The following is a 26,547-nucleotide window of genomic DNA, read 5'->3' as shown; positions in this document are numbered from 1 at the left end:
GGGCTGGTGGTAAAACGGATTACAGTGCCTTGATCTATAGCGTGTGACTGTCATGGGACTAAAGTCCATTTCTGTGACTGACTATTCTACCGGCACCCAATACCGGTATACTGACCGCAGTGGTAGTTGGCAGTCCATTGAAGCCATTGGTGGTAAGGTCAATGGCCACGGAACTCCTGGCTCGGGCCCACAGGTAGAGTCTTCAATCCCCCCTGCAGAAGCCACCCGGCCCCCAACCACCAAAGGTATAATACACCCAAGCGAGTATCCTTGGGTTCCATCTAGTACCCTCAAACCTGAGAGTACACCGTCAATAACCTCGTTTGCAGGGCTCCCCAGTGAATGGATAGTCACAGACTCTGGGAGAGCCACACCGCCGTCCACGGCTTCTGTGAGTGAGCATCACCCTTTGCGACTCATTATTTATAATAGTCACTATTCCCCTGTTATATAATAAGTCCGTCTTTGCTAATTCAACTCGTCTTTCTTTCCTTTACTCCTTCCAGAGCGCATCCCAGTCTGCTTCACGATCGTCGCCTTCATCTCCGGTCTCGGTCTCCTCTTCCGCTGGTGGCCCTGAATCGCCCTCAGCCACTGGTACAAGTTCACCAAATGCCACAGTTGCTCCCGGAACAGGTGCAGCTAATCTCAATTTCCCTATCTCATATGGGGTCTCTGCTATTTGTGGCTTGATTGCTGCCGTCGCCTTCTTCCAATAGTAGTATTAAAGGCAATCCAACCGAACTGAATCGGCTCCTTCCAAGACTTGAAGGGGTAGATTATTGGACCATTTAGCGAAAGCGAAGAGCCGATTATATGTATTAATATATTGCAGGCACAAGGATTACGGCGGATCCTGGGGTTGTTATATGGGGCCGTGGCAAGGCGAGATGGCTTTGTTAAGGAACACAAATATTTCATTCCACAATTAGACTTTGTGTGGGTGGCTTTTCTTCTTGACACTGAATTAATAGCTCTAGACCGTTTTCTAGGTTATTGTTTTGTTTCTTCTTTAAAGTATTATTATTAGTATTATTCCCCGGTTTGTTGCTTGGGCTTGGTTCTGGGCTAGGTGTTTGTTTGCTCCTTTCAGCTTCAGCTTTTTTGTGGTTTTTTTGTTGATGAGACGGGGGTTGGGTGGAGATAACTTTTTTTTGAGCATACATACAGAGTAGACATCACCGTCAATATGATATAGGTCTTATCCCTAGGAGTTGAGGATCCTTCTTGATCGCGGTTTTGTGCTTTTCTCGCATCTAAAATACAGCTGGTGAATATCCTTGATTTTCATATAATGCACAGTACTTCCTAGAGTATGGTACTGCTCTCTTCCAGAGATGAGATCTGGATAGACATGGTGGTTCCCATCGTTTGAATGAAAAAATTGCAAAATATAAAGAAAGGGAAAGAAATAATAATAATCATCATCATCATCATCATCATCATCATAATAATAATAATAACATCAATTGATTGCAGCGAGACTAGTTAAAATTTGTGAAAATGTTAAGGCCGTAAATGATACTATGTATTCATAACTTCGGCTCCCTCATCACCCATCCAACAACGCAACCAACAACTTCTCATAATCCCCACCCGTCTCCTTCTCCACAACATCCACAAGTCTCTTCTCATACAGCCGCCGATACGCCGCCTTCACCTCCGCCACCATCCCCCTCTCACGCTGCCAATGCAACCTCACCACCCGCGCAATCAACAACGAATCCCGCGTCCCGAGCCCCTTCATGCACTTGCGCAACAACCGCGCCTCCAGCCCCGGCCCATCCAGCGCCCCGCGCACAATATGCAGCGCGCTGTGGCGCAGGCCCTTCCGGTCCGCCCGCGCCCAGATGGCCTTCACCTTCTTCTCGAGCGTGAGAGTCCCGTCGCGGAAGGCTGGGCGGGTCGCGGCGAGGGCGGCTGCGACGGCGCGGAGGTGTGCATCGCTGCGGTTCGCGAGCAGGTGGACGAGCTCGGTCTCGTGCGCACAGCCCGGGTCGATGTTCTTGGGCGCGGAGTCGAGTTTGGTCGCGTCGGCTTCGACGAGCGCGTGGTCCAGGGGCCGGGACTCGTCGTCCGCGCGCTGGGCTTTGAGGACCTGGACGAAGAGGGTGTGGTGCGGCCCGCTGATGGCGGGGCAGTTGGCGAGCCGGGTGCTCAGGTCGCTTTTGTAGGTTTCGTTGAAGGCGGCTTTTATGGCGGTGATGTCTGCGTTGGATCGGCGGAGGAGGACGTCGTTGATGAGGATGGCCGGGGACGTCGCGGTGGGCCCTGTGCCGGCTAGGGCTGGTGCGGCCTGCAGGGCGTCGTGGAGGTATATTATGTCGTTCTTCAGGGGCCCGCGTACGAGGGCGAGGAGGGTTTCACCGAAGTCTCGCTTTACTTTCTCCGCGATGATGTCCTCGAGGTTCTTACCGATGTCGTGCCGGTATGTTTTGCGCAGGAGCGCCATTTGCGCCGCGTCGGGCTTGGAGAGGACTTGGATTAGTTTGGCTTCGTCTGTGTTGAAGCTGCCGAATGCCTTTTTGATCTTGCGCGCTTCTTCGCTCATGTCGCCGGTTGCGATGTGGGAGGCACCATAGCCTAGGGAGGGGAGATTGGTGCTTTGAGTTCCCACCGGTGCACGGTAGCCGGCCGGCTGTGGGTTGCTTCCTGGGTATCCTACGGCGGGAGGATATTGACCGGCAGTTGGTTGATGGGGATACTGGCCTGTTGGAAGAGCGCCATATGGTTGCTGCTGAGGGGCAGGGTATGGCTGCGGTTGGCCTGCAGGAGGTGGCACCTGGCCTGGTGCTCCAGCGGGATATTGTACTGGCGGGGCGTAGTAGCCCGCCTGAGGAGGGTATTGGCCTGGCGGCATATAATATCCTTGTGGAGGATATTGCCCCTGAGGAGGCGCTTGACCTTGTGGCGCTGGGGTATATTGTCCTGGAGCCCCTGGAGGAGGGGGTTGGCCGTAAGGTGGGTAACCATAGCCGGGCTGCGGCGCCGGCGGCTGTTGCTGCGGTTGCTGCTGATGAGGAGCCGCTGAGTGGTTGTTATAGGAGAAGCGTAAGTGAGTGAATTATATATGGTGACAGGCGGTACACAAATTTGGGCATGTTTTGCTTCTGGGGCACGAAAAGACCTTTTGTCTGATGAATCATATTGAGACAAAACAGCAATGGAATTACTACACACCTGCGGGCGGGTTCTGCTGTTGCTGATGCGCTGGATCCATCTTAACCTTCCTGCGACTTCCTGCGACAAAAAAAGGGGGGAGGGGGGTGTTATGATCTGTTATCGCAATATAATAACTGGGCAGATAGAGGGGTATCTCGGTTTTCGGTATCTGAAAGACGAAGATGTGCGCCAAAAAAAAAAATCAAAATCCAATGACAGCACCGCAGACAGATATCACCGAAGAAGGGGAACTAACGACGATTTATGAAGAAGGCAAAGAAGCACGGGATGTCGAAGAGCAAGAGATAAGGGGGGCTGAAATAGCTTCCCCTCAGTGGGGATATATAGCAGGAATACCTGAGATGTATCCATTGTTCTCTCAAGCCTGCAAAATGCGCCCAATCCATTTCCAATCCCTCCCTCAAGTCATCACACTTTATTGCTCACTGGTCACAACCTGAGCTGTTCAAGAGAAACCCCTCCTTCTGCACCCCGGTCACCAATGGCCTTCGGAGACTATAGTTCAGCCACAATTGGCCGCCAAGGAGCTGGCATGATCCAATCAACAGTACAGGCTGATACGCTGCATTGTCCCAAGGCTGGCAATTTCTGGGCAAGATGATCCCTCGCCCGTCGCAGCACTTTGCAAGTCTCCTTTCTGATCTACGGAGTACAGCGGCTTACCTGCTCGTATCATACCGACAACGACCAACTATGAACTATGATCTCCAAGTGCCATGGTGGGTGGCACCACGCGCTGGTCGTTAAATGCAATCCCAATGGTACTTCAATGACCCAGGGGAATATACCCACATTGACCAATGACAGGTCTCTTTTTCGTTATTTTAAGCACGATTGGATTCTCGCCTTCGATTTGAGGTCCCGCTGGTAGTCAAAGATCCTTGCATGTGCTTGTACCTGACTGATTTGGGGCTAATAGAGCATCGCACCTAAAGTTTAATTGCGCCCCTTTTTGAATATGACTTTCCCCTCTGTTTTTCAACACACTGGCGATTGAAGGTTGAATCTATATGTCACATTCTTCTCTGCATGAAGATGGATGATGAGCGTATGAACAGTCCTAAATGCATGGAGAGATCGTATAATACAAATGAAGGTAACTATCAAGAAACACATGGGGTGTTACTCATTCTCTTTTAATCTCGCCTTTGCAGTCACATTCAAGAAAGAAGAATATGGGGGTGTGAGAACATCAGATATCGAATTTTACATTTCACAAATATCCTCTTTTCCCCTAACCAGTTTCTTGCCCCGCTTCCACAAACACCATATTCAGCTCCTCGCCAGGACTCAGCGTCACATCAAACTTGAAAGGCGGGTCTTGACCCGCGGTCCCTGCAGGCTCCATCGGCAATAATCTCACTGAAATTTTGCAGGATCCGCGACATCTCTAACATGGCAAACGGTTGTCCCAGACAGATGCGCGGACCACCACTGAGCGGGATGAAATGCCACGGCCTCGGTTGCCAGCCAGCCGTCCAGCGTTCCGGTATCCAGAGGAGGGGGTCGAAATAGGGGATGGTCCGCTTCTTGTCGCTATCTGCGTTGCTTGGGGCCGGTGGTGGGGAGTTATATAGGTTACGCCGCCGCTGCATGTTCGTCGTCGAGTAGAAGATGCGCGTGTTGTTGGGGATGCCGACGGACGAGTGGCCGTCGGGTCCACCGCCGCGTGGCAGAGGCGCAATGTCTCGTTGAGCACAGCCGTCAGGTATTCCATCTCCTTGAAGTCCGAGTAGCTGGGTTTGCGGCTGGTGCCGAGGCGGTCGAGGACTTCTGTGCGGAGAGGGGCGTCTACCGTTGGGTTGTGCGAGAGCTCGAAGAGACGGAAGCAGAGGGTGGCGGCGGCGTCACGACCCGCGAGAAGGATGGCGACGAGCCGGTCGCAGACCTCATCGATGAATGGTTGCATGAAATCGTCCATTTTCTTGAGATTTAGGCGGAATTCCTTGCTGGGCAATAGGGGTCTGATAGGTCTACAAACAGGAAAACATTGGTGTTAGCTAACCCACTAGACCAATTGTCTACACTTTTTTATCGGGCTTTGGTGGGGAGTGCAAGGTGTTTTCCCAATTACCCAGCTCTAAAGAAAATTAGACTGGCGAGGGAGAACATATTGGAATGACTGCGAAAATGGTTTTCGGGTCATCCAAACTGTCAACACTTTGACCGATGAGGTAGTCTGTGGCAGCACCGAGAGTAAAGCAGAAGAACAGGGCTGCGACATCGACAATCGTTCCTTTCCCAGGCTTCTCATTATTCCAGGCTTCTCATTATTATCTTTTAGATGAGGAATGAATTTCTGGATGTGCTTCTCAAAATTCTCCCTATCGACAATTCGGTCTCTCGCAAACATGGGCCGGATCAGGTGGCGCGATCTTGACCACAGCTCGCCGTCCGCTGCGAAGATGCTGTCGCCCAAGAACTCCCTCCATTCTTCATGGAAACTCTGGCCTTAATGATTGCAGATAGCGCTTTGCACCATGGAGGCGGTGCCGGAGGCGTGACGGATGAAATCTCTCAAATAGTATCAGCTAGAGGGTTGGCCATATACCAGAAGGCCGAATCCCGGAGGCGATATGCATAATTTACATAGATCCACGGAAGCCCAAAGGAGAGAGAAGACGGCTTACAAGCGGCAACATCGTGATACTACACTAAATAAGAAGAGCGGATGGGAGAAAGCTGACATCATGATGTCTAACGGCGGGGAAAAGCATTGGGTGCGCCGACTGCAGCTCCGGAATGGACACTCGGCTTCACCGGGGCATTATCAGTTCAGAAATCCACTGCTGTGCTTGGTAAGTTGGCTGCCGTCAAATTATCCATGGTACCGACGAAGCGAGGTCGGCCATATATTTCCCTGTTCCTTTTCTTCTGGGCTTCTCCCCAACTTCCAAGGCGCTTCTCCACCTCAGACACGGATCAACGGCTCCATTTAGGGCCGGGGGCTAGTGGCCATACGTACGACTCGTATTCGATTTCGCTCATGGTCATAGACGCTCAAGGGAGATCCTTTTGAAAGTGCTGTTTTCATTGATGTTGTAGGTCAAGCTTAACATGCGTGATCCTTTTCGGGTCTTCTTGTGCTGCTTTTCCTGCACGTTTTTCAGGCACTTCGAATTTTTCTTTGCTTGTGAATCTTTCATATATCAACTGACCAGAATTAAGACCCCCCACACACACTGAATGCAAAAAGGGGATGGATGCGGAAGTTGGATTTGTTTTTATTGTGGGTCTTAGTGCCTTCGTCTCAAGTTGTACCGCGATTTTTTGAACATGAAACGTGCTTGTCTTGATTATCTTACGTTCGATTATTCCACTTTAAATATTGAAAACTTTTCGCGCAATGGTTTAACCCCTGGGAAAAGCTCAGCAGCCGTTCTTACCAGTACGCATCAAACAGAGTACACAATTTGAATGTGAATAGGAGAGGACTAACGACCGGTGACGGGAATTGAACGGCACAGTATTTAATGAATTTTCTCACATCATGCCGAGACCTTGGATATCAATGCACATCACTGTACGTTACAATCAATAGAAGATGCCCTTGACAGAACAGACTGCGTATTCGGATCACTCATGTTGATGAAGGCACATTGAACCATCGGACGGCAGCACTTCTACTATTTCCCTCTCGCACTCATCCGCTTTGCTTCTTCGCATCGACTTATCCTGGCCCCAGCTTCCTCGCAAAAACCCTCGATTACCATGTGCCAATTGGCTAGTGTCGAACTGGTCAGTGGTATCTGGGGCGCATTTGTGGGCTTTGCTTTGCGCCAAAATGTCGTGATGCGCATGGCTGTGTCTACTTGCACGAACCTCCGTGTCGGGTGAAGATTCTTTTCTGTCTGGGGATTGGGGTTTGTTGGTATCCGGAGTAATTTTGGTGGGATAAGGAGTGGGAATGATGGGTATGATCATGTGTTTGTGGGTATTTTCTTTTTGTTCTGCCTCCTGCTTCTTGACTTTTTTTTTTTAACGCATTATTTGGTTTCGAGAGCGAAAGCTGCTACGTTTGTTATTCTATTATTATTCGGGGTTCCAAACGATAATTCACCCCACGCACCCACAATCAGTTAATAGTGGCATCTTCAAACGCTACATTATTGTAACGGCACAAGTGAAAACCGATCAGAGAAATCCATCCATCCCACCCAAACCTGCCCTGGAACCAAGGATTTACAACTCGCAGCTGCCCTCCCTCATGAGACAATACGTCATCTGCGCCAAGCTCGCCCCAACACCCAAATCGACCACAGCTCGCTCACGCCATTCACTCAAGCGATACGAAGCATCCTGAATCTGATTCGCGGTCCGCGGTCCACTCCAGAGTACCTCAGCTGCCGCAGCTGCCCGTGGCCAGACCATCATGTCCAGGGCAACCGGGTCAACATTCTCCGACCACATGTGCGTCTCGCCGCCTTCAAGCAGATGGTGCAGATCCTCTGAAATCCCTTCCAGCGGATTGTACATGTACATGTGCTTCCAGTTTTTCTTCGGGCTACACCAGTCGAGGAAGGGTTCTTTGATTGCGGTCGAGCTGCGTTTAGGGTTTACGTAGGTGCCTTGCCCGCAATCGAGGTACCAGGCGTCACCGGAGCCGAAGATCGTGCGGTATCCTCGGTCTAATAGATATTTAACAGCAGTAGAGTTGCGCCATGCTTGCACGATTATTTCGGTTTTCTCAGTTGGGGAGGGGGAGAGTGATAGGTCCCAGTCTGCCACGAGCTCTTCCCAGACAATAGGGGTGAGTCCTGCTTTGCGGATGGCGGTGTGAAGCCGAGTGACGACAGCTTGAAGTAAAGGACGGAGGACTTCTTCCTTGCTGGATCCGATTGCCTCTTCGAGAAGATATGTGTTAAGATTGAATTCATCGCCCCCCGTATGGAAGTAGCGGGTAAATGGCGAGACTCGAGGAAGCAGGTCTGCCATCAACTCGTCAAGGAATTTATCCACGTCTGACGAATTTAACTTGATTTGCCCGCTGGGAGGTTGGAGTGCATACTTCTCCCACTCGTTAGCGAGGAATGCGGAAACTAGCTCGGGAAACGCATATCCAATGGAGCCCGTGTGGCCTGGCATATCGATTTCGAGGAATACTGAAACACCCCGTTCAAGGCCATACATTTGGATATCAGACAGCTTGGAAGATGTCAATATCAGACTGGGATGGTAGGCGCCCTTGGCAGCCAGTTCAGGCATGGAGGGGATGTCCAACGGCCAAGACTGGGAGTCCGTAGCATGGATATGAAGACGGTTCATTTTCGCGGAAGCCATTGCATCAATTGTACGTTTGATATCCTCGGGCGTGTACGCGTTTCTGGATATATCGAGGTTCAGTCCACGGTGACCCCATTTAGGGGCGTCCGATATGGAAATTGGTGCGTATGGGGTATACACCCCTGACCTTGAAGAATGCGCGTAGAAGAGCTGCTTAAAGGTTTGAAGTGCACGGATAGTTCCGATGGCGGAATTGGTCGAAATCGTCGCTTCACCGGTAGCAAGTATTTCAATGGTGTAGCTCTCATCTTCGTGGATGTAGTCTCGGACCTCCCTCTGCGACTGGTTTGCAGATACTTGCTTGATTATAACTTGACGGATAACTGCATCCGATCGATTCAAGGCGGGCTCATAGGAGCTGTTCCGGGGATGGAATTTCCATGGCACGAATTTGGTGCGATATATTTCCTTCCCGGTGCGCTTGATAGCCTTTTGTACTATTTTGGCAACACTTGGAATTCGTTTCTCTGGAGTCTTGTCCTTCCTCAACCAGGGCGTCTGGAAGAAATCTAACACCGCCAAATCCACATATGTAGAGAAATAATCCCTTGCTTCGGTGGCGTTGTCTGCATCACTGGGCTGGTAGGAGAATTCCGCAGAGGACGCGAGCCACACGGTTGTGTTGCCAAACTTGAACTCCTGCAGCTGAGGCCAGACAGCCAGCGAAAAAGAAACCAAGGTGAGCAAGGTCACAATAGAGATCAGCATTGTGAGAGAAATCGCGATATCAAAGGGTAAGATGCTTTGTAGTAGTAGTGCGAAAGGAAGGCGAAAACATAAAGATCACAGATAGCGGTATTTGAAAAGAACGACGTGGGAGGGTCAATTCGAACTGGCGATAAACGCAAGTTACTAGCATTTCCCGTCCAAGTCGTCGCAGCCTCACTTGGAAGTGTTCCAAGTAAAATCCATGAAGTGAATATATCACATTCTGTTTACCATTTCCAAGTTTGGAGCAACACTTACAGAGAGGCGAGGGGTGCGTCAAACGGTGGATAGCAAGAATGTACCTCAACAACGGAGGAATTAGGATACGTTGATAGGATTAGAGTCAGCTAATGGGACAATGGCCTGAGAAAATATGCGAGTTGATGTGCACAGAGAAGTTGTAACCATCAACAGAGTTCTCAGCATTCCATAGTTCCTATCGTCGTTCCTCCATGCGGGACTCAACGCCAAACTTTTCCCATACAAATTCTAGAAAATAACGACTTTCAGATTTCAACCACACATTAATATGAGGAATGTATACCTTATAATTTAATATATGCTTCTAATATATATATTCAATGTTTGATTTTCAAAAGGGCTATATATACATGACTATGGAATGTTTCCAAGTGTTAGCGTACCTTACGGGTTACTTAATCAAGATCTGGCGCTGACTCAGGTCTGACTTAGCGGTCCGGCCTGTGACGTTTGTGGCTTCTCTGTTGCGCCGTAGCATGTCCTAACGAGGCAAGTCTCGACTTCAGCCGTTACCTTTCATAACTAAGCTTTCGTTCAACGAGTAAATTTGTCGTTTGCTGCTGTTCCTCCCACTCCCTACCTTATCGATGCTGCGGCCTCCACACGACCAGTCCATTTCATTTTTAGATATCACCTCCCCGTCGTTTATTTTGGCCGGTATTTCTCTGCCGCTCCTTTGCTACTAGCATTTAACAAGGCATACCTCGGCTCCGCAGCTTTCGCCACATCCTTCCGTCCTTATTCAGTCCTTATTAGAAGTCAGGCGCTCCCGCGACCATGTCGGTGTCCATCAAACTCGGAACTCCCCTTGCGGAGGCCCTTAACGAGGCCGTGCAGCCAAAGCTAGTGGACGTTGGTTGGAGCACAGGCGGGGGCGATGACTCCGCTCTGGCTGAATACGTCATTCTTATGCTTGTCAACGGGAAAACCCAGGATCAAATTGCTACAGAGCTTGCAAACGACCTTCTAAGTCTGGGTCCGGAAGATACAGAAGCTGCTGATTTTGCAAAATGGCTATTTGAAAAGGTTCATGAACTGAATAACAAGATCAATGGTGTTTCGGCGGAGACAGAGCAACAGAAACAGTCACAAGTCATTCCTTCTATTTCAGAGCAGCAGAGCAGCTCATCTTTACCAGCTGGGACAGGGGATTTTAGAGATTCTGAAATGAGTGGAGATGTCACCAACGAGGGACAGGATGGTAATATGTAAGCCAACATCCCTTTATCTCATGGCTAGTTTAGTTTTCTTCTGCAGCTAATTAATATGAATTCGGACAGTCCTACCGGCCCCAAAGCTGCGCGAAACCTCAAACAACAGCAGCAAGGTGGACGAGGCAGGATTATGAGGCAAATAAATAAGACTATGGATCGCCAGAATGACTCAGTTCTACACCGTGTACGCAGCCACCAAGGTTCAGAACGAATCAACAGCCATTCCAGAGATCCCCCGAAAGGTCCGAGAGCATTTCCGGGGAGAAACGGACGTATGCTTCCAGGGGGGCTATCCGGACCAATGGGTATGGGCATGGGAGCAGGAATGGGGATGGGGATGGGGATGGGAATGGGTGGTGGTCCGATGCCAAATGCAGTACCAGGAATGGTATCGTTGAGTCCACAGCAACAAATGCAGATGATGGCTATGCTGGAAGAGCAAGCTCGAATGATGGCTCAGATTATACCCGGCATGGTTCCACCAGCGATTAACCCCGCATTTCAAAATGGCCCACCTCCGGGCCAACAAGGGCGCTCCCTTTTTGATCGCGCTGAGATCAACCCGCACCGGAACCAGCACTTGGGTCCACAGGAACACACAAACGGCCACTCTTCGAAATTCCATACACCAAGCGCAAATGCCGACGTGGACATGAACACATCACATAATGCCCCAGATTCTTCCATGGACGTTGATGCTGCCCACGAAACTCAATCCGCAGAACCAGGTCCACACACTGTTTGTCGATTTAACCTGAAATGCACACGGAAAGACTGCCCCTACGCGCATCAATCTCCCGCTGCCCCTGAAGGCATGGTCGTCGACGTGAATGATGAATGCCCTTTCGGAGCAGCATGCAAGAATCGGAAATGCGCTGCCCGACACCCTTCCCCCGCCCAAAAGATCGAACACCAATCCGAAGAACTTTGCCGATTTTTTCCACACTGCACAAACCCGAACTGCACATTCAAGCATCCGAGTATGCCGATGTGCAGAAATGGCGCGGACTGCACAGTGCCGTCTTGCAAGTACACGCATCTGCAAATCCCCTGCAAATTCAAACCGTGTCTTAACAGGATGTGCCCGTTTAAGCATGCTGAGGGCCAACGTGGTGTGTTTGCGGATAAGGTGTGGAGGGCTGGAGATGAGGAGAAGAAGGAGCATGTTAGTGAACGACGATTCGTGACAGATGAGGATGGGCAGGAGGAACTTATTAAACCCGAGACTACCGTGGCTGATCCATCTGCCGACGCGGACGAAGCGAAGGGGCACGAGATTGTGACTTGATATATCTTTTTCTTTTCCTTTGTCATATAATTTTCAAGAGTTTATTTTACTCATTCATCACGAGCTGCTTATCGCACAACCCTAACCCCCACCCCTGGTCACTACGGCTGGCTGGGATGTTGATTAAAGACAGCCCACATTTAAGAATCTTGTTTCTTCTTTGCCCGGGGTTTTCCTTCTCTCAACCATGTATTAAACCTTGCTGTGCTTTTCAAGTTTCAAAGTGGGTCATGCCTGAGATGATTGGCGTTTGGATAAGGGGAGTTGCTGTTGAGGTTTGTGTTTATATCTATTTTTGTTCTTTTTTCTGTATCTAGCATCAAACAAGGGGATTATAAATGGCTAAAAAGGGCGTCAACATATTATTGGAGATTTTTTCTATGAGACGTTTAAGATTATGTATGATTATTCTTCTTATTTACTGTTTCTCTCATTTTCATTTTCGGATATGGGTTTGTCTTGCATGGAAGCTTCAACCCATAACAACCAACCGTCGCTGGCTGATGGTTAAGAAATCCACACAAGGCTCAGCAGATGTCGACAATTCCCTTTGTTTCAGGCTTATGTTGAAATTGATGGATTCATATCAAAAGGAAAGCTCTGTAGTTTGTCGAATGATTAGATACCGTGAAACGATGTCCAATGCACAGTACATCTCTTTTGCTTTGAATTTTAATCATTTTCTCGTTGAGCTTTTATTCTGTCCCAGCTTGTCTGTTCCATGAGCATTCATTTACCATTTAAGTTCTTGGTTTGGATATCATTTCCGGGATGATTTGATATATCAGATTCTGCAATAGATGTACTGTACATACCGTGTTGAGAGTTGGGATCATCTCGAACAAATTACTTTTCAAGTTGCAGTGTTGAACAAAAGCCTCGAACATGCTTAGAATTTCGTTTGGTTCCAAGGGTCAAGAGCACCGCGTACGAGCTTCCCAAACCGCCAACTTCAACTCACCCGACACAAAAACAATTCCACTACCTCATTGCAATGCGTCCACGGTGCTCGTATCGCACCATAGACGAGCTATGGACGCATTCTTGTGGTGGAATACAGCCATTGACCTGGTCTAGACGATTAATCACAGCTCACGCCCCTCCATTTTGCTTTCGCCGTTTCATCTCCAATCCGAGCACACATCACAAAAACATTGCAGTAATAGGGGCCGGTGTTACTGGCCTCTCAACTGCATTCCGTCTCTCTCAAGACCAAGATGCGCGCGTTACGCTCTACGAGAAGGCCCCGAAACTTGGCGGTTGGTTGCAATCGGAAATAATCAATGTCGACGGCGGGGAAGTGCTGTTTGAATATGGACCGAGAACCCTACGGGCGGGATTGGGAGGTAGCTTGTCCACGCTGGAACTGGTAAGATAGCTAGGGAGAGCTACCCATTCCGAATTTTACCCAAGTCGCTATACTCCTGAAACTAATGTGTATGTTTTTCTCCGTGAGCATTTCAGTTATTCGATCTAGGCCTCAAAGATGATATTCTGCCGACCGAGACTGATTCCCCGGCTGCACGTAACCGATATATTTACTATCCAGACCACCTTGTGCGTTTGCCGGGACCATATCCCGGTGCTGGCGTGCTAGGGAACATCCTCATGAATGTCATGCAACTAATTTCAGAGCCCCTACTCTGGAAACTTGCTCTGGAAGTGATTCTCGAGCCTAGAAGGCCGGTCCGTGACCGATCGATATCTGACGAGTCCATTGGCGATTTTATGAAGCGTCGTTTTGGTCCGAATGTGTCAGATGTTGTTGCTTCCGCATTTTTCCACGGCATTTATGCTGGTGATCTATACAAACTCAGCGCGCGGTCGATTTTGCGCATAGCCTGGGACGAGTTCGAGCTCTCTGAACGAGGCTTTGCGACGGAGTTGATGGACCAATTCAATCAGCAGAAAATTCTTATGCCGTATGATATTGCAATGGCTCGTCGGTTGGTTGAGAAGGAGAAATATAAAGAGATACGCCGGTTTGCGACGGGTAATAACGTTTTAACTCTCCGGCGGGGCATGGGCCAGCTCGCTACAGCATTAGAGTCGTCGCTAAGAGGTGCATCTAATGTGGAAATCAAGACTGGTGCTGATATTAAATCCATCTCCAAGGGGCAAGATTCAGCGTCTATGACAGTACGTCAGAACCAATATATGGCCTTGCTTCATTACTTGCTCACTGTATTTCACTATGATAGGTTAGCCTTGACGATTGCACCTCTTCCAACTATGACTACGTAATATCTACGACGTCTTCCACAGCCCTCGCCCAGCAACTCCTCGCCTCAGAGGCAGACCCAGCCCCAACATCCGTAACGGACCTGCTTAATGAGAATGACTACGCCGTTACCGTCATGGTCGTCAATCTCTACTACAAAAATCCAAATCTAATCCCACACCGCGGCTTCGGTTACCTAATTCCCCGCTCCGTCCCCGTCGATCTCAATCCCGAGCGCGCCCTTGGCGTCATCTTTGCCTCAGATAGTAGCGCCGGCCAGGACACAGCTGAGGGAACCAAACTTACCGTAATCCTGGGCGGACATTGGTGGGATGACTGGCTCCTCTCAGACCTGCCGGATGAGGAAAACGCCATCGCCATGGCGAAATCGGTGCTCGCGCGACATCTGCGCATTGCTGATGAGCCTGTCGTTGCCAGAGCGCGGTTGCAACGGGATGCGATTCCGCAGCCGACAGTTGGGCAGGTGACGCAGATGGAACGGCTGCATGATGCCCTGGAGCGCCGGTTTGAGGGGAGATTGAAGGTTGCTGGGGCATGGTATACGGGGGTTGGGGTCAATGACTCGATACGGGCTGGGAGGATTGTGGCAGCGGCGACACTGGAGGGGCAAGAGGGCGTTACGGGATTGGAGAGATATACACCGGAAAACTTTAAGCGAAGGTTTGGTGGTTCGAGGGTACAGGAAGGGCGGGAGTGAATGAATATGTAGGGTTATTTTTGAGAGGGATTACCACATATGTAATATGTATTAAGATAGAAATATAGAAGGAAGAAGTTTTTCAATGTACCCTGTCCCCGTCGTGCAAAACGTTCATCGAGTATAGGTCGTTGAGATATCGTGGTCTTGTTCGTATCCGGATTGTTTGCCATGTCCCATCTGCACTATTGGCCTTGAGCTTGTTTATTGACATCGAAACCATAATTTCGTTTGCGCGATGAAGGACCTTGAACGACAAGGCTTCACTCATATCACCCGCCACCAAACTGTCTCTCTCGTCGTTCTCCACTCCCAAATTAGACATTGCATCAGCACGCGATCAAAACCCTTCCCAAATCGTCATGCCAACGTTCAAGCCGGTTATGGTGGCGTTGGTGTAAGTGGCCTCTCGATGGGGGGCGCAACTCAGTACACATAACCATCGCATGAGGCTTCTGTCACTCCGTTGGAGTGCGCTCCTTCGTATGATATAATAATGCTTGTCACAAAACCGCCCTCCTTTTTCTCCCTCCCGCACCATTGTTTGGACGTCGTCCCGAAGTAAACCCATCATGTACCATACTTCTAAAAACAGAGATTAGAAAGAAATCAGTGCACAAGAGTATCTTAGTTTTGACGACCAAGTATCTTAGTTTTGACGACCACGATATTCCTGTCCCACCTCCATTTCTCAGGGGTTATGATCCGCACATTCCGCACTCGTCTTCTTCCTCTCGCCCTCTGAATCAAACCCCAAGGCATCCAGCTGTCTCACTAACTCCTGAATCTTGATAACCTTCTCAAACTGCTCTGGAAGCAGATTTTCACCATTGTCTTTCCTCTCCCTTAGCTCCCTTGCCTGCCTCAGCTTCTTGCGCAAATTGCGCAGCTTCTTCTCTTTCTCGACTTCCGCATCATGAACGACATCTGCATCAGCACCAGGGTTTTCTTCTTGCGTACTTTCCCTCCAGTTCTCTTTCTCCTTTGCTTTCCCTGGGACCCCCCCTTCTACCTTTCCAGATGTAGTAGACAAACCATTCTCACCCTCCGCAGCTTTCGCCCTCCGCTTCGCCTCCCGCTTCTTCGCATTCTTATTGCTTGCAGCTGTAGCTGCCGTAGTACGAGCAGATTCCTCTCCTAGACCTTCTACACCAGGAATGCCGCCCTTGCCGCGATTTTTCCACGCTTCAGCTGTACGGTTTTTGTACACCTGTATATCCTCCGGTGGCTGGTAGCCGGGCCGGATTTTAATTTCGCGGCGCTGGGAGCCGTCAGCGCGTGTCGAGGCGGGAATGTGGCGTTCACCGGTTAAAGCGTTGACTGTTATCCCTGAGGAGGAGATGGGTTCCGATTCTGATTTTGGGGGCATGGTGAGCGAGATGTATATTGTGTTTTGTCTCCACGGTTGGACAAATCCTAGGTGGGCTTCACGCAGAGGGGGCAGGATAAGAGTTCGCGCGGGAGTAATTATATTAGAAAGACATACGCGCTCAACGCTCACGAGCGGAGAGAGTAAACAGCAGGCTTACCCTGCCAGCGCAGTGTTGTAAGCGTGTGGATGGAGTGCAACAAAAAGGAATCTTAGGCGGTGTTCCTTTTTCTGAGCTGGCAGAATCCAAGGCGGAACCGCGACTGGGCCAATCACTGCCTGCCTGATTCCCGACGCTGTTTCTCACCTTTTCCTTCATTCTTCCTGCGAGACAACTGTCGCATAACTATCCTTCGACGCAATTGCGGGCCGCATAACCATTTCCCCGTTCAATTCCCATACATCTCTCACCATGGCAGGAGTATGTGACCTCCCAATCCCGCGAGCTACAGTCCTGCTCCCATTTTGTGAATTTTCTGGACTGTAACAGTCGTGCTAACGTTGACACCCAACATTTCCACAGATTACTGGAATGATATACAAGTAAGTCTCCCCGCATCCGTAGAACATGTCATTTTGGAGATAAATAAAGGTCTAACCTTTCGCTCTTACGTAGCTCCCTCTTCCGACGGAATACTACGTTCCTGAGTTCGATATTCATCGGAGCCTTCGCGTTCGAGATGTACGTGATAGCCATATGACTGCATACATATATATTTTATGGATATTGGGTGGAACTGAACTGAACGAATTTTTTTCTTGGCTGTTAAAACTATAGGGCATTCGACTCTATCAGCAACCGGATATTTGATTCTCTGAACAAGGGTGTATGTATACACGGTCGCTTCGTCTTCGTTTTGAGTTGGTTTTAAGGCCTTGGTTGACTAACTTCGGCGCCCCCGTGCACAGAGACAATGGAAGGATATCCGACACCAGTACATCCAGAAGGCTGAGGATGAAGAATAAAACGGGCCAGATGGAAAATATTGATATAAAAGCTTTGCTTGTGCGGCGCTTGAAAGAAGCGTGGTGCTTTGAAGTGGGATAGAATTGTTTATGTACAAGTTAGATATTGTGGAATTATGCAAAAAATTCATATCTGTTTCTGGAAAAAAAAATTCGGGTCAATATGCTTGATGATTCAAGTAGGGAAGAATATGGCGGCATCTGGAGTGAATATGCGGGTGGCGTTATAGTTGTCGTCTATCCGGATTTAACAAGGATATATCTCTCCTTCGGGCAAGCTCCGTAGCGATTTGGTTAATTCAATAATATTAGCGCCTTGACACGGAAGTAAAGTAAAGTGAATAAACGCGGGCGGTGTTAATGTTGAGGCGTGGCTGTTTCCTTAGTCCAGCAGCCGTAAGTCAGTGATGATATCAGGCATCATATCGGCGGGGAAGCTGTTTATAACTAACAACGCTGACTTGACGTAAAACATTACAACCACTTTACTCCAACTCCCATCACGCCACATCACATCATAGTTCTCTGCATCCACTCTCCATTTAGTTGACATTTTTGAATTCATTTTCAAACTTTGTCCCATTTTCTTCATCCCTCCCAAACGTTCCCTCGAAGTCCTTCGCCCCCCACCACCAACTCAATCTCACATCGAAATCCACGGGCTCGTAACTATATAATACGGGACACGGGACAAACGGGAACAAATGATCTGAACGAATGCCAGATAAAATTAACGCATACCTGTATCATGTTATCGAATCTTGAGCGGAGACTCGGCCAGGCTCTACTCGAGCATCCATCCCGACATGGCTACCGCTATACCAAGGAAGCCCGCCAGGACCTCCTCGAGCTCCTCTTCCACTGTATGACTGGTTACAACGAAGAATACCTTCGCCTACTATTCCCCAACGGCTTTTCAGAGAGCGAATGGAAGTTGTCGGAAGCACAGGGTGCAGTTGAAGGTGCTGAGTACACGGAATCAGCTCGGGGAAAGCGGTGCGGGCACATTTTCAAAAACGGCGAAGCTTCATACCACTGTATGACCTGCTCCACCGATGATACTTGCGCGCTTTGTACCCGCTGTTTCGATTCTTCAGATCATACGGGTCACAAGTATTCTATTTCGCTATCCAGTGGATATAATGGGTGCTGTGACTGTGGCGATGAGGAGGCGTTTAAAATCCCTGTTCTCTGTGCTATACATACTGCGACGCCGCGGGATGCTGAAGGGAAAGGGAAGTCCTCGCCGTCGTCACATGCTGCGCAGACGCCTGTTGATCTGGTAGAGAGTATTACCACGACGATTAGCAGGGCTTATGACTATTTCTGCGATGTTATCTCATGTTCACCAGAACAGTTGAGGCTTCCAAAGACTGAAGCTGGTATCAGAGAGGACGAGGCAGCGTCGAGGCTATTGGCGGAATGGTACGGTGGGAGTGACCCCGTTCAAGAAGAACCTGAGTTCGCGCTTGTCCTCTGGAATGATGAGAAGCATACTGTTACCGAGGTCGCAAATCAAGTGGTGCGCGCCTGTCGAGAGGCGTCACGGTTCGGGATAGAGAAGGCCAACGAGACTCATGAGATTGGGAGGAGTGTGGTGAAATACTCGAAGGATTTAGAGAATCTACTGGTGGTGTCGAAGATCATAGAGCAGATCAGGGTTACCGTTACAGTGAGGTCGGCAAGAGATACGTACCGAGAACAAATGTGTGGGACCATTATTGAGTGGCTTTCTGATATTGCCTCCTGTTCTATAGGAGATGACAATGACCTGCTCAGGCAGACTGTGTGCGATCAGATGATTCAACCCTGGAGACTTGGAAGTAGGGCATCAAATGCCGACATTGGGAAAAGCGGCATCTATGATAATGAGGAAGAGGATCGGTCGAGAGATTACTCCGTGCGGGTTTCAATCGGCCCCGAGGGACCATTTATAGAAGTTGCGGCAGCGCCGGACGATATAAATCCCAACGATGATGGCGCAGTGGAAGAAGGCCAAGCAATGGGGGAGGGGGAGGATGATGAAAATGGAAATGAGGATGAGGAGGATGAGGATATGAACGAAGTCGATGCCATTCGGCTTACTCTGGAACAAGATGTAGAGACTATGGAAGCAAGGGCAAACACCCTTGACGCGGACGTTGAAATGCCAGACAATGATTTGGAAATCGAGGAGGCTACTCTTGTTGCATATCCTTCACCATTTCCTCCACCCCCGCCATCACAGGACCCGCGACAGGGTGATAACCAAGACATTGCTACTCTAATTGTGCCTACTGGCCCTGACACTGAAGGCCCTGCGGGTTCCTTTGCGTCTGGGAAAATCGATATCCCCAAAACGCCTGGTGCGAGATTCCAACCTTCTGCAGAAGCCCCCTCTTACTGGGTGGTGAAACCTCAGCGATTTTACGATAATGAGGACCTTACACCCTATGAAGACTTGCGGAAGCGGACAAGACTCGATTGGATTATTTTGTTCGACTTGAGGCTATGGAAGAAAACCAGGACAGACGTTCGGGAAATGTGTCTAGGCACCGTCGTTAACGTTCCACAGTTCAAACGGATCCTTGGTTTGCGATTCTCTGCGTTATATACCGCTCTTGCCCAGCTGTATTTGATCGCGGATAGGGAACCGGACTATTCTATCATTAACCTCTCTCTACAATTATTAACAACGCCTTCTATAACAGAAGAAGTCGTCGAACGGGGGAACTTCCTGACGAATATTATGGCTATTCTTTATACCTTCCTTACGACACGCCAGGTTGGGGAGCCCCACGATGTTCACCCTAACGCGACTCTCTCAATAGACACTGGCTCGGTAACTAACAGACGATTATACCATTTCTTCCTTGATTTGCGCTATCTCCTTCTATCAGAGCATGTTAAGCGTCGTATCCGTAGCGAGAGGCAGTATCTAATGCAATTCCTGGATCTTGTTAAACTTCCCCAGGGAATTTGCCCTAATGTTCGTGCAGTCGAGGCCCACGTTGAATACGAGACTGAAGGCTGGATTGGGGCATCTATTCTGATGCGTGAAATTAATCGATTGTGTCGTCTGTTCTGCGAGGCGTTCCGCACAATCGAGTCTGAAGAAGATGCTGACAACCTCGTTGACGCGATAACCACCACTGCCTACTCAACCATGACTAACTCACTGGGGTTGGAGCGACTTCGCTTCGTCCACGCTGAGATTCTTGATTTCGTTCGCTTCAAGTCTGTTCCATTCGTGGAATTCGAGAAAGATGCTTTCCAAAAGGTTACCCACCATCGAATTGTCGAATTTGCGGTGGACCGTGGTTCGATTAGTTTCCACCATGCGCTCCATTATACACTGTCCTGGTTGCTGGAATATGGACGGGCTATGTCTCCTGAGAAAATGAGAGATGTACTAATTCGCGCGGCGGAGATGGTTAGATCCCAGCGGCTAGCCAATTCACCTCACCCATACCTGAGCCCGGATGATATTTTACTCACCATGTTTGACTATCCCCTGAGGGTATGTGCCTGGCTGGCGCAAATGAAAGCTGGAATGTGGGTGAGAAATGGACTCAGTCTTCGACACCAAATGAGCCAATATCGTGCAGTCACCACTCGTGAAATGGCCTTCTATCGAGATATCTTTATGCTGCAAACTGCCTTTGTCGTCTGTGACCCTAGCAGGTTCCTTGCGAGTTTGATTGACCGCTTCGGTGTTGGCGATTGGATGCGGGGTAACTATGTGACAAGGCCTGGTTATGAAGACGCCAAACATGTGGACATTCTGGAAGAGATGGTCCATTTAATAATTGTTTTGGTCACAGATCGAACATCGCTGTCATGCATGAACGATGAAGATAGTACCCAAAACAGTATTATGGCTCGAGATATTGCGCATGCTCTATGTTTCAAGCCGCTGTCGTATACTGACCTGACCATTCGGATGAATGATAAGTCTGGAGAATCGGGGAATTTCCAGGAAGTGCTGGCAGAGGTCGCTACGTTCCGCCCACCAGAAGGCATGAATGATACAGGCACTTTTGAGCTGAAGCCTGATTATCTCGATCTAGTGGATCCATACTGCACACACTATACTAAGAACCAGAGAGAAGAGGCTGAAAACTTATACAAACAGTGGATGGCGAAGAAGACAGGCAAAGATGCTACTTCAATTGTATTCGAGCCGAAGCTTCGCGTGATCCGGTCGGGAGCTTATGTTGGGCTTTCTAACTTCACTCAAACACCATTGTTCGCTCAAGTTATTCACCATTGCCTAGACTATTGTTTAACAGCCAAGACCGTTACCAAATCCATTACTACCACGAGGATCGAGACGCTCTTGCACCTGGTTCTTCACACGATACTCTTAGCTACTCTTGAAGATCACGCCTTTGAAGATGACACTCATGAAAATTTAGCGGAGCGATCTGACTCGACGCAGTCATTCGTCTATCACGCTCTGTGCAGGACCAAGTTTACTAGGACTGCGGAGATAAGCATTATCGGCTTGCTTCAGAATGTATCGACGGTGCCAGAATTCTCCTCGTGTGGACCCAAGATTCGTCACATATTGAAGAAATTTTGGCAAATGCGACCGAAGGCCTACGCCGCAGCGACCATTGCTCTTAAGTTCCCATACGATAATATCGAGGCTCCGTCGCCTGCTGGCAAGACTGAGAGCGAGCTCGAGCTTAAAAAGAAGCAGGCCCTTGACCGACAGGCGAGAGTAATGGCACAGTTCCAGCAGCAGCAGCAAAACTTTTTGGAGGCGCAGGGTTCTATTGACTGGGGTGAAGAGGATGACATCAGTGAAGCTGAAGAGCCGAGCATTCTCAGCCCAACCGAAAAGAAGTTATGGAAGTACCCAGCCGGTCGATGTATTTTGTGCCAGGAGGACACCAACGATTCACGTATATACGGAACATTTGCATTCATGGCTGATAGCAGGATCTTCCGGCAAACTGATATGGCAGACTCAAGTTACGTTGGGGAAGTACTGAAAGTTCCCTCTAGTCTCGATCGTTCCGCCGATAATATTCGCCCATTCGGTGTTGCTGGAGAGAATCGGAAAATGGTAAGGAGTCTAGATTCGACTGGCGGGGAAGTCATTACGGAAAAGCAGGGTTTGGGTAAAGGTTTTAGTCCAAAACAAGCAGCAGAAGGGCCGGTAACAACTGGTTGCGGACACATTATGCATTATCATTGCTTCGAAGATTATTACAGCGCTGCGCAAAGAAGACATCATCACCAGGTTGCTCGCAACCACCCTGAGCGGCTGCCTCTGAATGAGTTCGTGTGCCCACTATGCAAGGCACTAGGAAACGCGTTCCTCCCAATCATCTGGAAGGGTAAGGAAGAGTCCTACCCTGGGGCGTTGAACACAGCAGATTCCTTCAATGAATTCTTGGACGAAACTCTGGTCTACTCTGTGACCAGATTCCGGAATCATGCTTTGATAATGGAGAGTGATAAGCTATATTCCTCAGGGTATCAGGACTTGTTTGTCGATTACGTCTCTAAGAATTTTATAAACCCCTTGTCTCACAAGGTGAATCAGTTGGCAACGCCAGCTCTCCCGGAACTGCTTTCTTTCCCACAGCCTACTAGGATGCAAATGCCAGGTTTATATCCTCCTGCAGATGAAATCATCTCGATGGGCCCGACTCCTACACAACCGATAACTGCTCCCGCAACAACTAACGACGCCATGGTCACTGAGCTTGTGTCTATCTATAAACAATTGAGAGAAACTATCCGCCTGAACGGAGTGCAGTCGCAATTTGGGTATCAAGGGAATGTGTCGGACGACCTTATCCATACTGACGTCTTGATCAGAACCTTGGGACTTTCCATTACAGCAGCAGAGATTGCGCAACGAGGTGTTGGATATGAAGGCAGTACCACCCTATTGGCTCAAATTCCGCAGTTGACCTTAACGCACCTTCGCGTACTTTCGGAAACTGCTTTTTCGTATTGCGCAGTCGGAGGATTAAACACAACGGCAACAAATAAAACAGTCTATGAATTTAGGGATATGCATCGACGGAGATTGTGTCAGCTGTTCGTTGGACACCCAGGACTCTCTGGTCTATCCAGCCTAGCATATGAAAACAAGTCCATCGAGCCATTACTTCGGCAGGATAGCTTTGTTTTCCTTACCGAATGCTCTCTGTGCATAGTTCCCGTGCTGAATCTGGACATTCTCCACGTTGTCCGTTTGTGCTATGTCGCTGAGATCGTCAAGGCTTTCCTGGGCTATATCTTACAGCCACAAGGTTTCCTTGAAGTTCTGGAAAAGCATGGTTCAGAATCTTCTACAAATGATGATCCAATGAGTCCACATGAATCTTTGACCAAGGCTATGTTGCATTGGCTTGTAAAAACGTACAAGGCCTCTTCGGTCAAAAGTTCAGTGCCCGAGGAAGGCGGCTCCTCTCTTCTTAACCACGCCGAGGACGTTTCGATCGAAACGGTTAAAAGCCTCCGGCTATTAGTTGACAAATATGCCCTTCCATTCCTCCGTAAAGCGGTGATTTTACTCCATGTTAGGTTTGGCGTCGAATTCCCAAATACCGGTTCCGATTATAATGACTTGGCGGAGATCGATCGCCTTGCAACGCTGCTCAATCTGCCATCCATTGACAGCATTTTTGATTCCCTTGTCAATAGTGACGGAGAAGATAACAATAACATTATTGCCTTACTAGTTTCTGGATGGATTTCACATTTCATTTCCTGGTTTCCCGAAGATTCAGATGCTGATGACCAGCAACAGCAACAGGAGCAACATCAACAACTGGCTACCTTGTCACTTCCGCACCCTGCGATTTTCGAGCTAGTAGGACTTCCCAAGTATTTTGACACGCTTTTAGATGAGGCTACGAGGCGCCGTTGCAAGACTACAGGCAAGGAACTCACAGATCCAAGTATTTGTCTCTTTTGCGGTGACATTTTCTGCTCGCAGGCCGTTTGCTGTCGAGGTCAAGGCGATTGGAGACTGGGTGGCTGCAATCGCCATGTTGCCATGTATGTATTTATCCCTTCTCCTCTCGCCCGCATGCATCCAACTTTCATCCTTTTCTAAGTGCGTTAATTATCACCAGATGCTAATGATTATTTTGCTAATAATAGATGCGGTAAAAACATCGGCCTCTTCATCAACATCCGCAAATGCATGGCCCTTTTCCTCCATAATAAGAATGGCTGCTGGCATCACGCCCCTTACCTGGACATCCATGGTGAAGTCGATCCGGGCTTCCGACATCATAGGCGCCTGATATTAAATCAGAAGCGGTATGATCGCCTTCTCCGCGATGTGTGGCTATCTCATGGAATCCCTGCTGTGATTAGTAGAAGGCTGGAAGCCGAAATTAACAATGGGGGATGGGAGAGTATCTAAGGTGTTGTAGGGTATTTATGTTTAAGATTGGGAAATTGGAATTGAAACGGTTGAGCATGCTGGGCATAATATGTGTTTTCTTAACCCCTCCCCAGCCCATTTTTGGGTTCCTCTTCACGTTTGTTTTTATGACGCAAGCACATTTCCTACTTTATTTTATACTATCGTTCTTCCAGTATCTCTATCCATCAAGGAGTACTATGTTGTAGCCGCTTGCTCATCCCCATGGTGTAGCTACTACCAATTGCGATTTTCCCCCCACACAAAAAGCGACATGGTTACTACAACAAATTGTATTCTGTAGTTTTAGGTGAATTAAAGAAAACTTACGGAGTAGACCAGGATGTTAACTAACTAACTAGTTAGTTAATTAACTGTGCCATGCTTACTCACTCTCTCTAGTGAGTGCGCCACAGCGTACGGAAAACCACAGCGTATGGAAAATATTTTGAATATAGTGATCTTCAAAAATTAATTAATAACCACCACCACATCTATCTATAATATAAAGATTATCTATATACTCATTATAAGGTGTAGAATCCACTGTAGATTGAGATTCTATAGAATTATCTTGTTGTGATTGAGTGGCTGTAGATTTTGTAGATTTGATTTCAATCAATTTGTAACACCCTTTGTTGTGCCAAGGCCCCGTGGCGGCTCCGCACGGCCCATCGCTTCCCTTCGGATAATCCCATCTATCCCATGACGTCACGCAGGTGTCTGAACCGGTTTCCAACCACTTTATGACATCATTCAGATGCAATATAAGAGGATCTGATTGATGGAATATGAGAATCCTGTTTCTATACAGAGTCAATAGATTCCTTCTGACAGATCTATACAGCACTGCTGTGAAGCTGCTTCAGCTACTCTTATTTATAAAATGAAGAGAAAATGACTGCTCATTATCTATATAGAATAATTAAATGCTGACTCTTTATTTCAAAAATCAACAATTTATCTTTTATTAATAAAATATCAAAGTTATCATCATTCTCATACAATATTCTTAATGTGCTGAGTATCTTTAATAGTTCAGTGTTTGTATAGTATTCTACAAACTCGTGGTTCAAATGAGATAATCAAGTTTATTTATAAAATTTTTCATTGTATACCATTCTCCTCTTTGCCACTGCCGAGTAGTAACCGCCTCAGTGCCGTCACATTACACAATTGAAGATTTTTATTAAATGTCTTTTTCATTTCATCTGCTCTACAGATTGTGATTTTATGATTGATATTTTTAATAATAATGAAAATTTTATCTATTTATATCTATCTGTGAGAGAATTTGATGATTTAATGTCTATTTCTATTTATTTGATAATAATTTGTAAATTCACTCTCACAGTGTGCATTCAATTCTGCTTGAATCATACTACTCTTGAAAATCTTGTTCAATTGCTTTGTCAAATTAGATGTAAGAATATTCTTCACATCTTGTAAAACTTTGACTGCTGCATTGATTTGATGATATAGTTGTAAGAAACCCGCACTAAGGTGCCAGTTCTAGGCCGGAATTAGCGATAGCCCTAAAGATATGACATCGCCGAACATAACACCACCAACGTCATATCAGGATATGACATCGCCGAACATAGCTCCACCAACGTCATATCAGGTTTGAAATCAAGGCATTATCTTGCCACTTGCATCATACTACGCCATCTACATCATAGCAAGTTCGATCTGCTTATGATACTGTGTGTATATAGCTAGCAGCTGGTCCAACCTTCTAGGGACCAGCGGATCATTCTGTTATAATCTGACCCCTACGTTCTACACCCTCAATATCTAACTACTTGATCCGAATCCTCTCCGATATATCACCGTATTATCTCCTACTGCTTGATCCTCGTAGAGTCCTAAGGACCAACCGAAATATAAGCAGCCATTTCCAACATCGCTGCCTCCAATAGTTTTGCAATCATTTCTGAGAAGATTAATTATGAAGA

At 48.1% G+C, this 26,547-nt stretch overlaps 10 protein-coding genes across 10 annotated transcripts in view; 5 read left to right on the top strand and 5 right to left on the bottom strand.

The window, feature by feature from the left end:
* The window catches only part of HCAG_05929 (predicted protein), a gene marked incomplete at both ends in the record, with an annotated part of 1,761 nt that extends 1,042 nt beyond the window's left edge, over positions 1–719 (top strand). The window contains 2 exons of the mRNA XM_001538274.1: positions 121–391; positions 507–719. Coding sequence (XP_001538324.1) covers positions 121–391; positions 507–719 — 484 coding nt within the window. The remainder of the gene's footprint in view (positions 1–120; positions 392–506) is intronic.
* An 833-nt stretch (positions 720–1,552) lies between these two features.
* HCAG_05928 (predicted protein) lies at positions 1,553–3,220 on the bottom strand (the record flags this gene model as incomplete). Its single annotated transcript, XM_001538273.1, has 2 exons — positions 1,553–3,027; positions 3,181–3,220. 2 exons carry the CDS (start codon positions 3,218–3,220, stop codon positions 1,553–1,555), a joined length of 1,515 nt encoding a protein of 504 aa, XP_001538323.1.
* Positions 3,221–4,484: 1,264 nt separating this feature from the next.
* Positions 4,485–5,295, bottom strand: HCAG_05927 (predicted protein; the record flags this gene model as incomplete). The annotated part of the gene is made up of 3 exons (XM_001538272.1): positions 4,485–4,723; positions 4,828–5,156; positions 5,258–5,295. The coding sequence occupies 3 exons, from the start codon at positions 5,293–5,295 to the stop codon at positions 4,485–4,487; spliced, it is 606 nt and encodes a 201-aa protein (XP_001538322.1).
* Positions 5,296–5,544: 249 nt separating this feature from the next.
* HCAG_05926 (predicted protein) lies at positions 5,545–6,171 on the bottom strand (the record flags this gene model as incomplete). Its single annotated transcript, XM_001538271.1, has 3 exons — positions 5,545–5,697; positions 5,871–5,937; positions 6,149–6,171. 3 exons carry the CDS (start codon positions 6,169–6,171, stop codon positions 5,545–5,547), a joined length of 243 nt encoding a protein of 80 aa, XP_001538321.1.
* A 1,194-nt stretch (positions 6,172–7,365) lies between these two features.
* On the bottom strand, positions 7,366–8,448 carry HCAG_05925 (hypothetical protein; the record flags this gene model as incomplete). The annotated part of the gene is made up of 1 exon (XM_001538270.1): positions 7,366–8,448. One exon carries the CDS (start codon positions 8,446–8,448, stop codon positions 7,366–7,368), a length of 1,083 nt encoding a protein of 360 aa, XP_001538320.1.
* Positions 8,449–10,212: 1,764 nt separating this feature from the next.
* Positions 10,213–11,937, top strand: HCAG_05924 (conserved hypothetical protein; the record flags this gene model as incomplete). The annotated part of the gene is made up of 3 exons (XM_001538269.1): positions 10,213–10,643; positions 10,813–10,954; positions 11,068–11,937. 3 exons carry the CDS (start codon positions 10,213–10,215, stop codon positions 11,935–11,937), a joined length of 1,443 nt encoding a protein of 480 aa, XP_001538319.1.
* Positions 11,938–12,931: 994 nt separating this feature from the next.
* On the top strand, positions 12,932–14,876 carry HCAG_05923 (predicted protein; the record flags this gene model as incomplete). The annotated part of the gene is made up of 3 exons (XM_001538268.1): positions 12,932–13,306; positions 13,402–14,076; positions 14,139–14,876. The coding sequence occupies 3 exons, from the start codon at positions 12,932–12,934 to the stop codon at positions 14,874–14,876; spliced, it is 1,788 nt and encodes a 595-aa protein (XP_001538318.1).
* Positions 14,877–15,567: 691 nt separating this feature from the next.
* Positions 15,568–16,245, bottom strand: HCAG_05922 (predicted protein; the record flags this gene model as incomplete). Its single annotated transcript, XM_001538267.1, has 2 exons — positions 15,568–15,884; positions 15,921–16,245. 2 exons carry the CDS (start codon positions 16,243–16,245, stop codon positions 15,568–15,570), a joined length of 642 nt encoding a protein of 213 aa, XP_001538317.1.
* A 412-nt stretch (positions 16,246–16,657) lies between these two features.
* Positions 16,658–17,211, top strand: HCAG_05921 (predicted protein; the record flags this gene model as incomplete). Its single annotated transcript, XM_001538266.1, has 5 exons — positions 16,658–16,666; positions 16,769–16,788; positions 16,862–16,927; positions 17,024–17,072; positions 17,155–17,211. The coding sequence occupies 5 exons, from the start codon at positions 16,658–16,660 to the stop codon at positions 17,209–17,211; spliced, it is 201 nt and encodes a 66-aa protein (XP_001538316.1).
* A 748-nt stretch (positions 17,212–17,959) lies between these two features.
* Positions 17,960–24,589, top strand: HCAG_05920 (conserved hypothetical protein; the record flags this gene model as incomplete). Its single annotated transcript, XM_001538265.1, has 2 exons — positions 17,960–24,216; positions 24,322–24,589. 2 exons carry the CDS (start codon positions 17,960–17,962, stop codon positions 24,587–24,589), a joined length of 6,525 nt encoding a protein of 2,174 aa, XP_001538315.1.
* Between the last annotated feature and the right edge of the window lie 1,958 nt (positions 24,590–26,547).

The sequence above is a fragment of the Histoplasma capsulatum genome, genomic scaffold (genome assembly GCF_000149585.1).
Source record: "Histoplasma capsulatum NAm1 scaffold_7 genomic scaffold, whole genome shotgun sequence".
NCBI classification, from domain to species: Eukaryota; Fungi; Ascomycota; class Eurotiomycetes; order Onygenales; family Ajellomycetaceae; genus Histoplasma; species Histoplasma mississippiense.
Note: the sequence above shows the minus strand (reverse complement) of the source record. Positions and strands in the feature narration are given on the sequence as shown.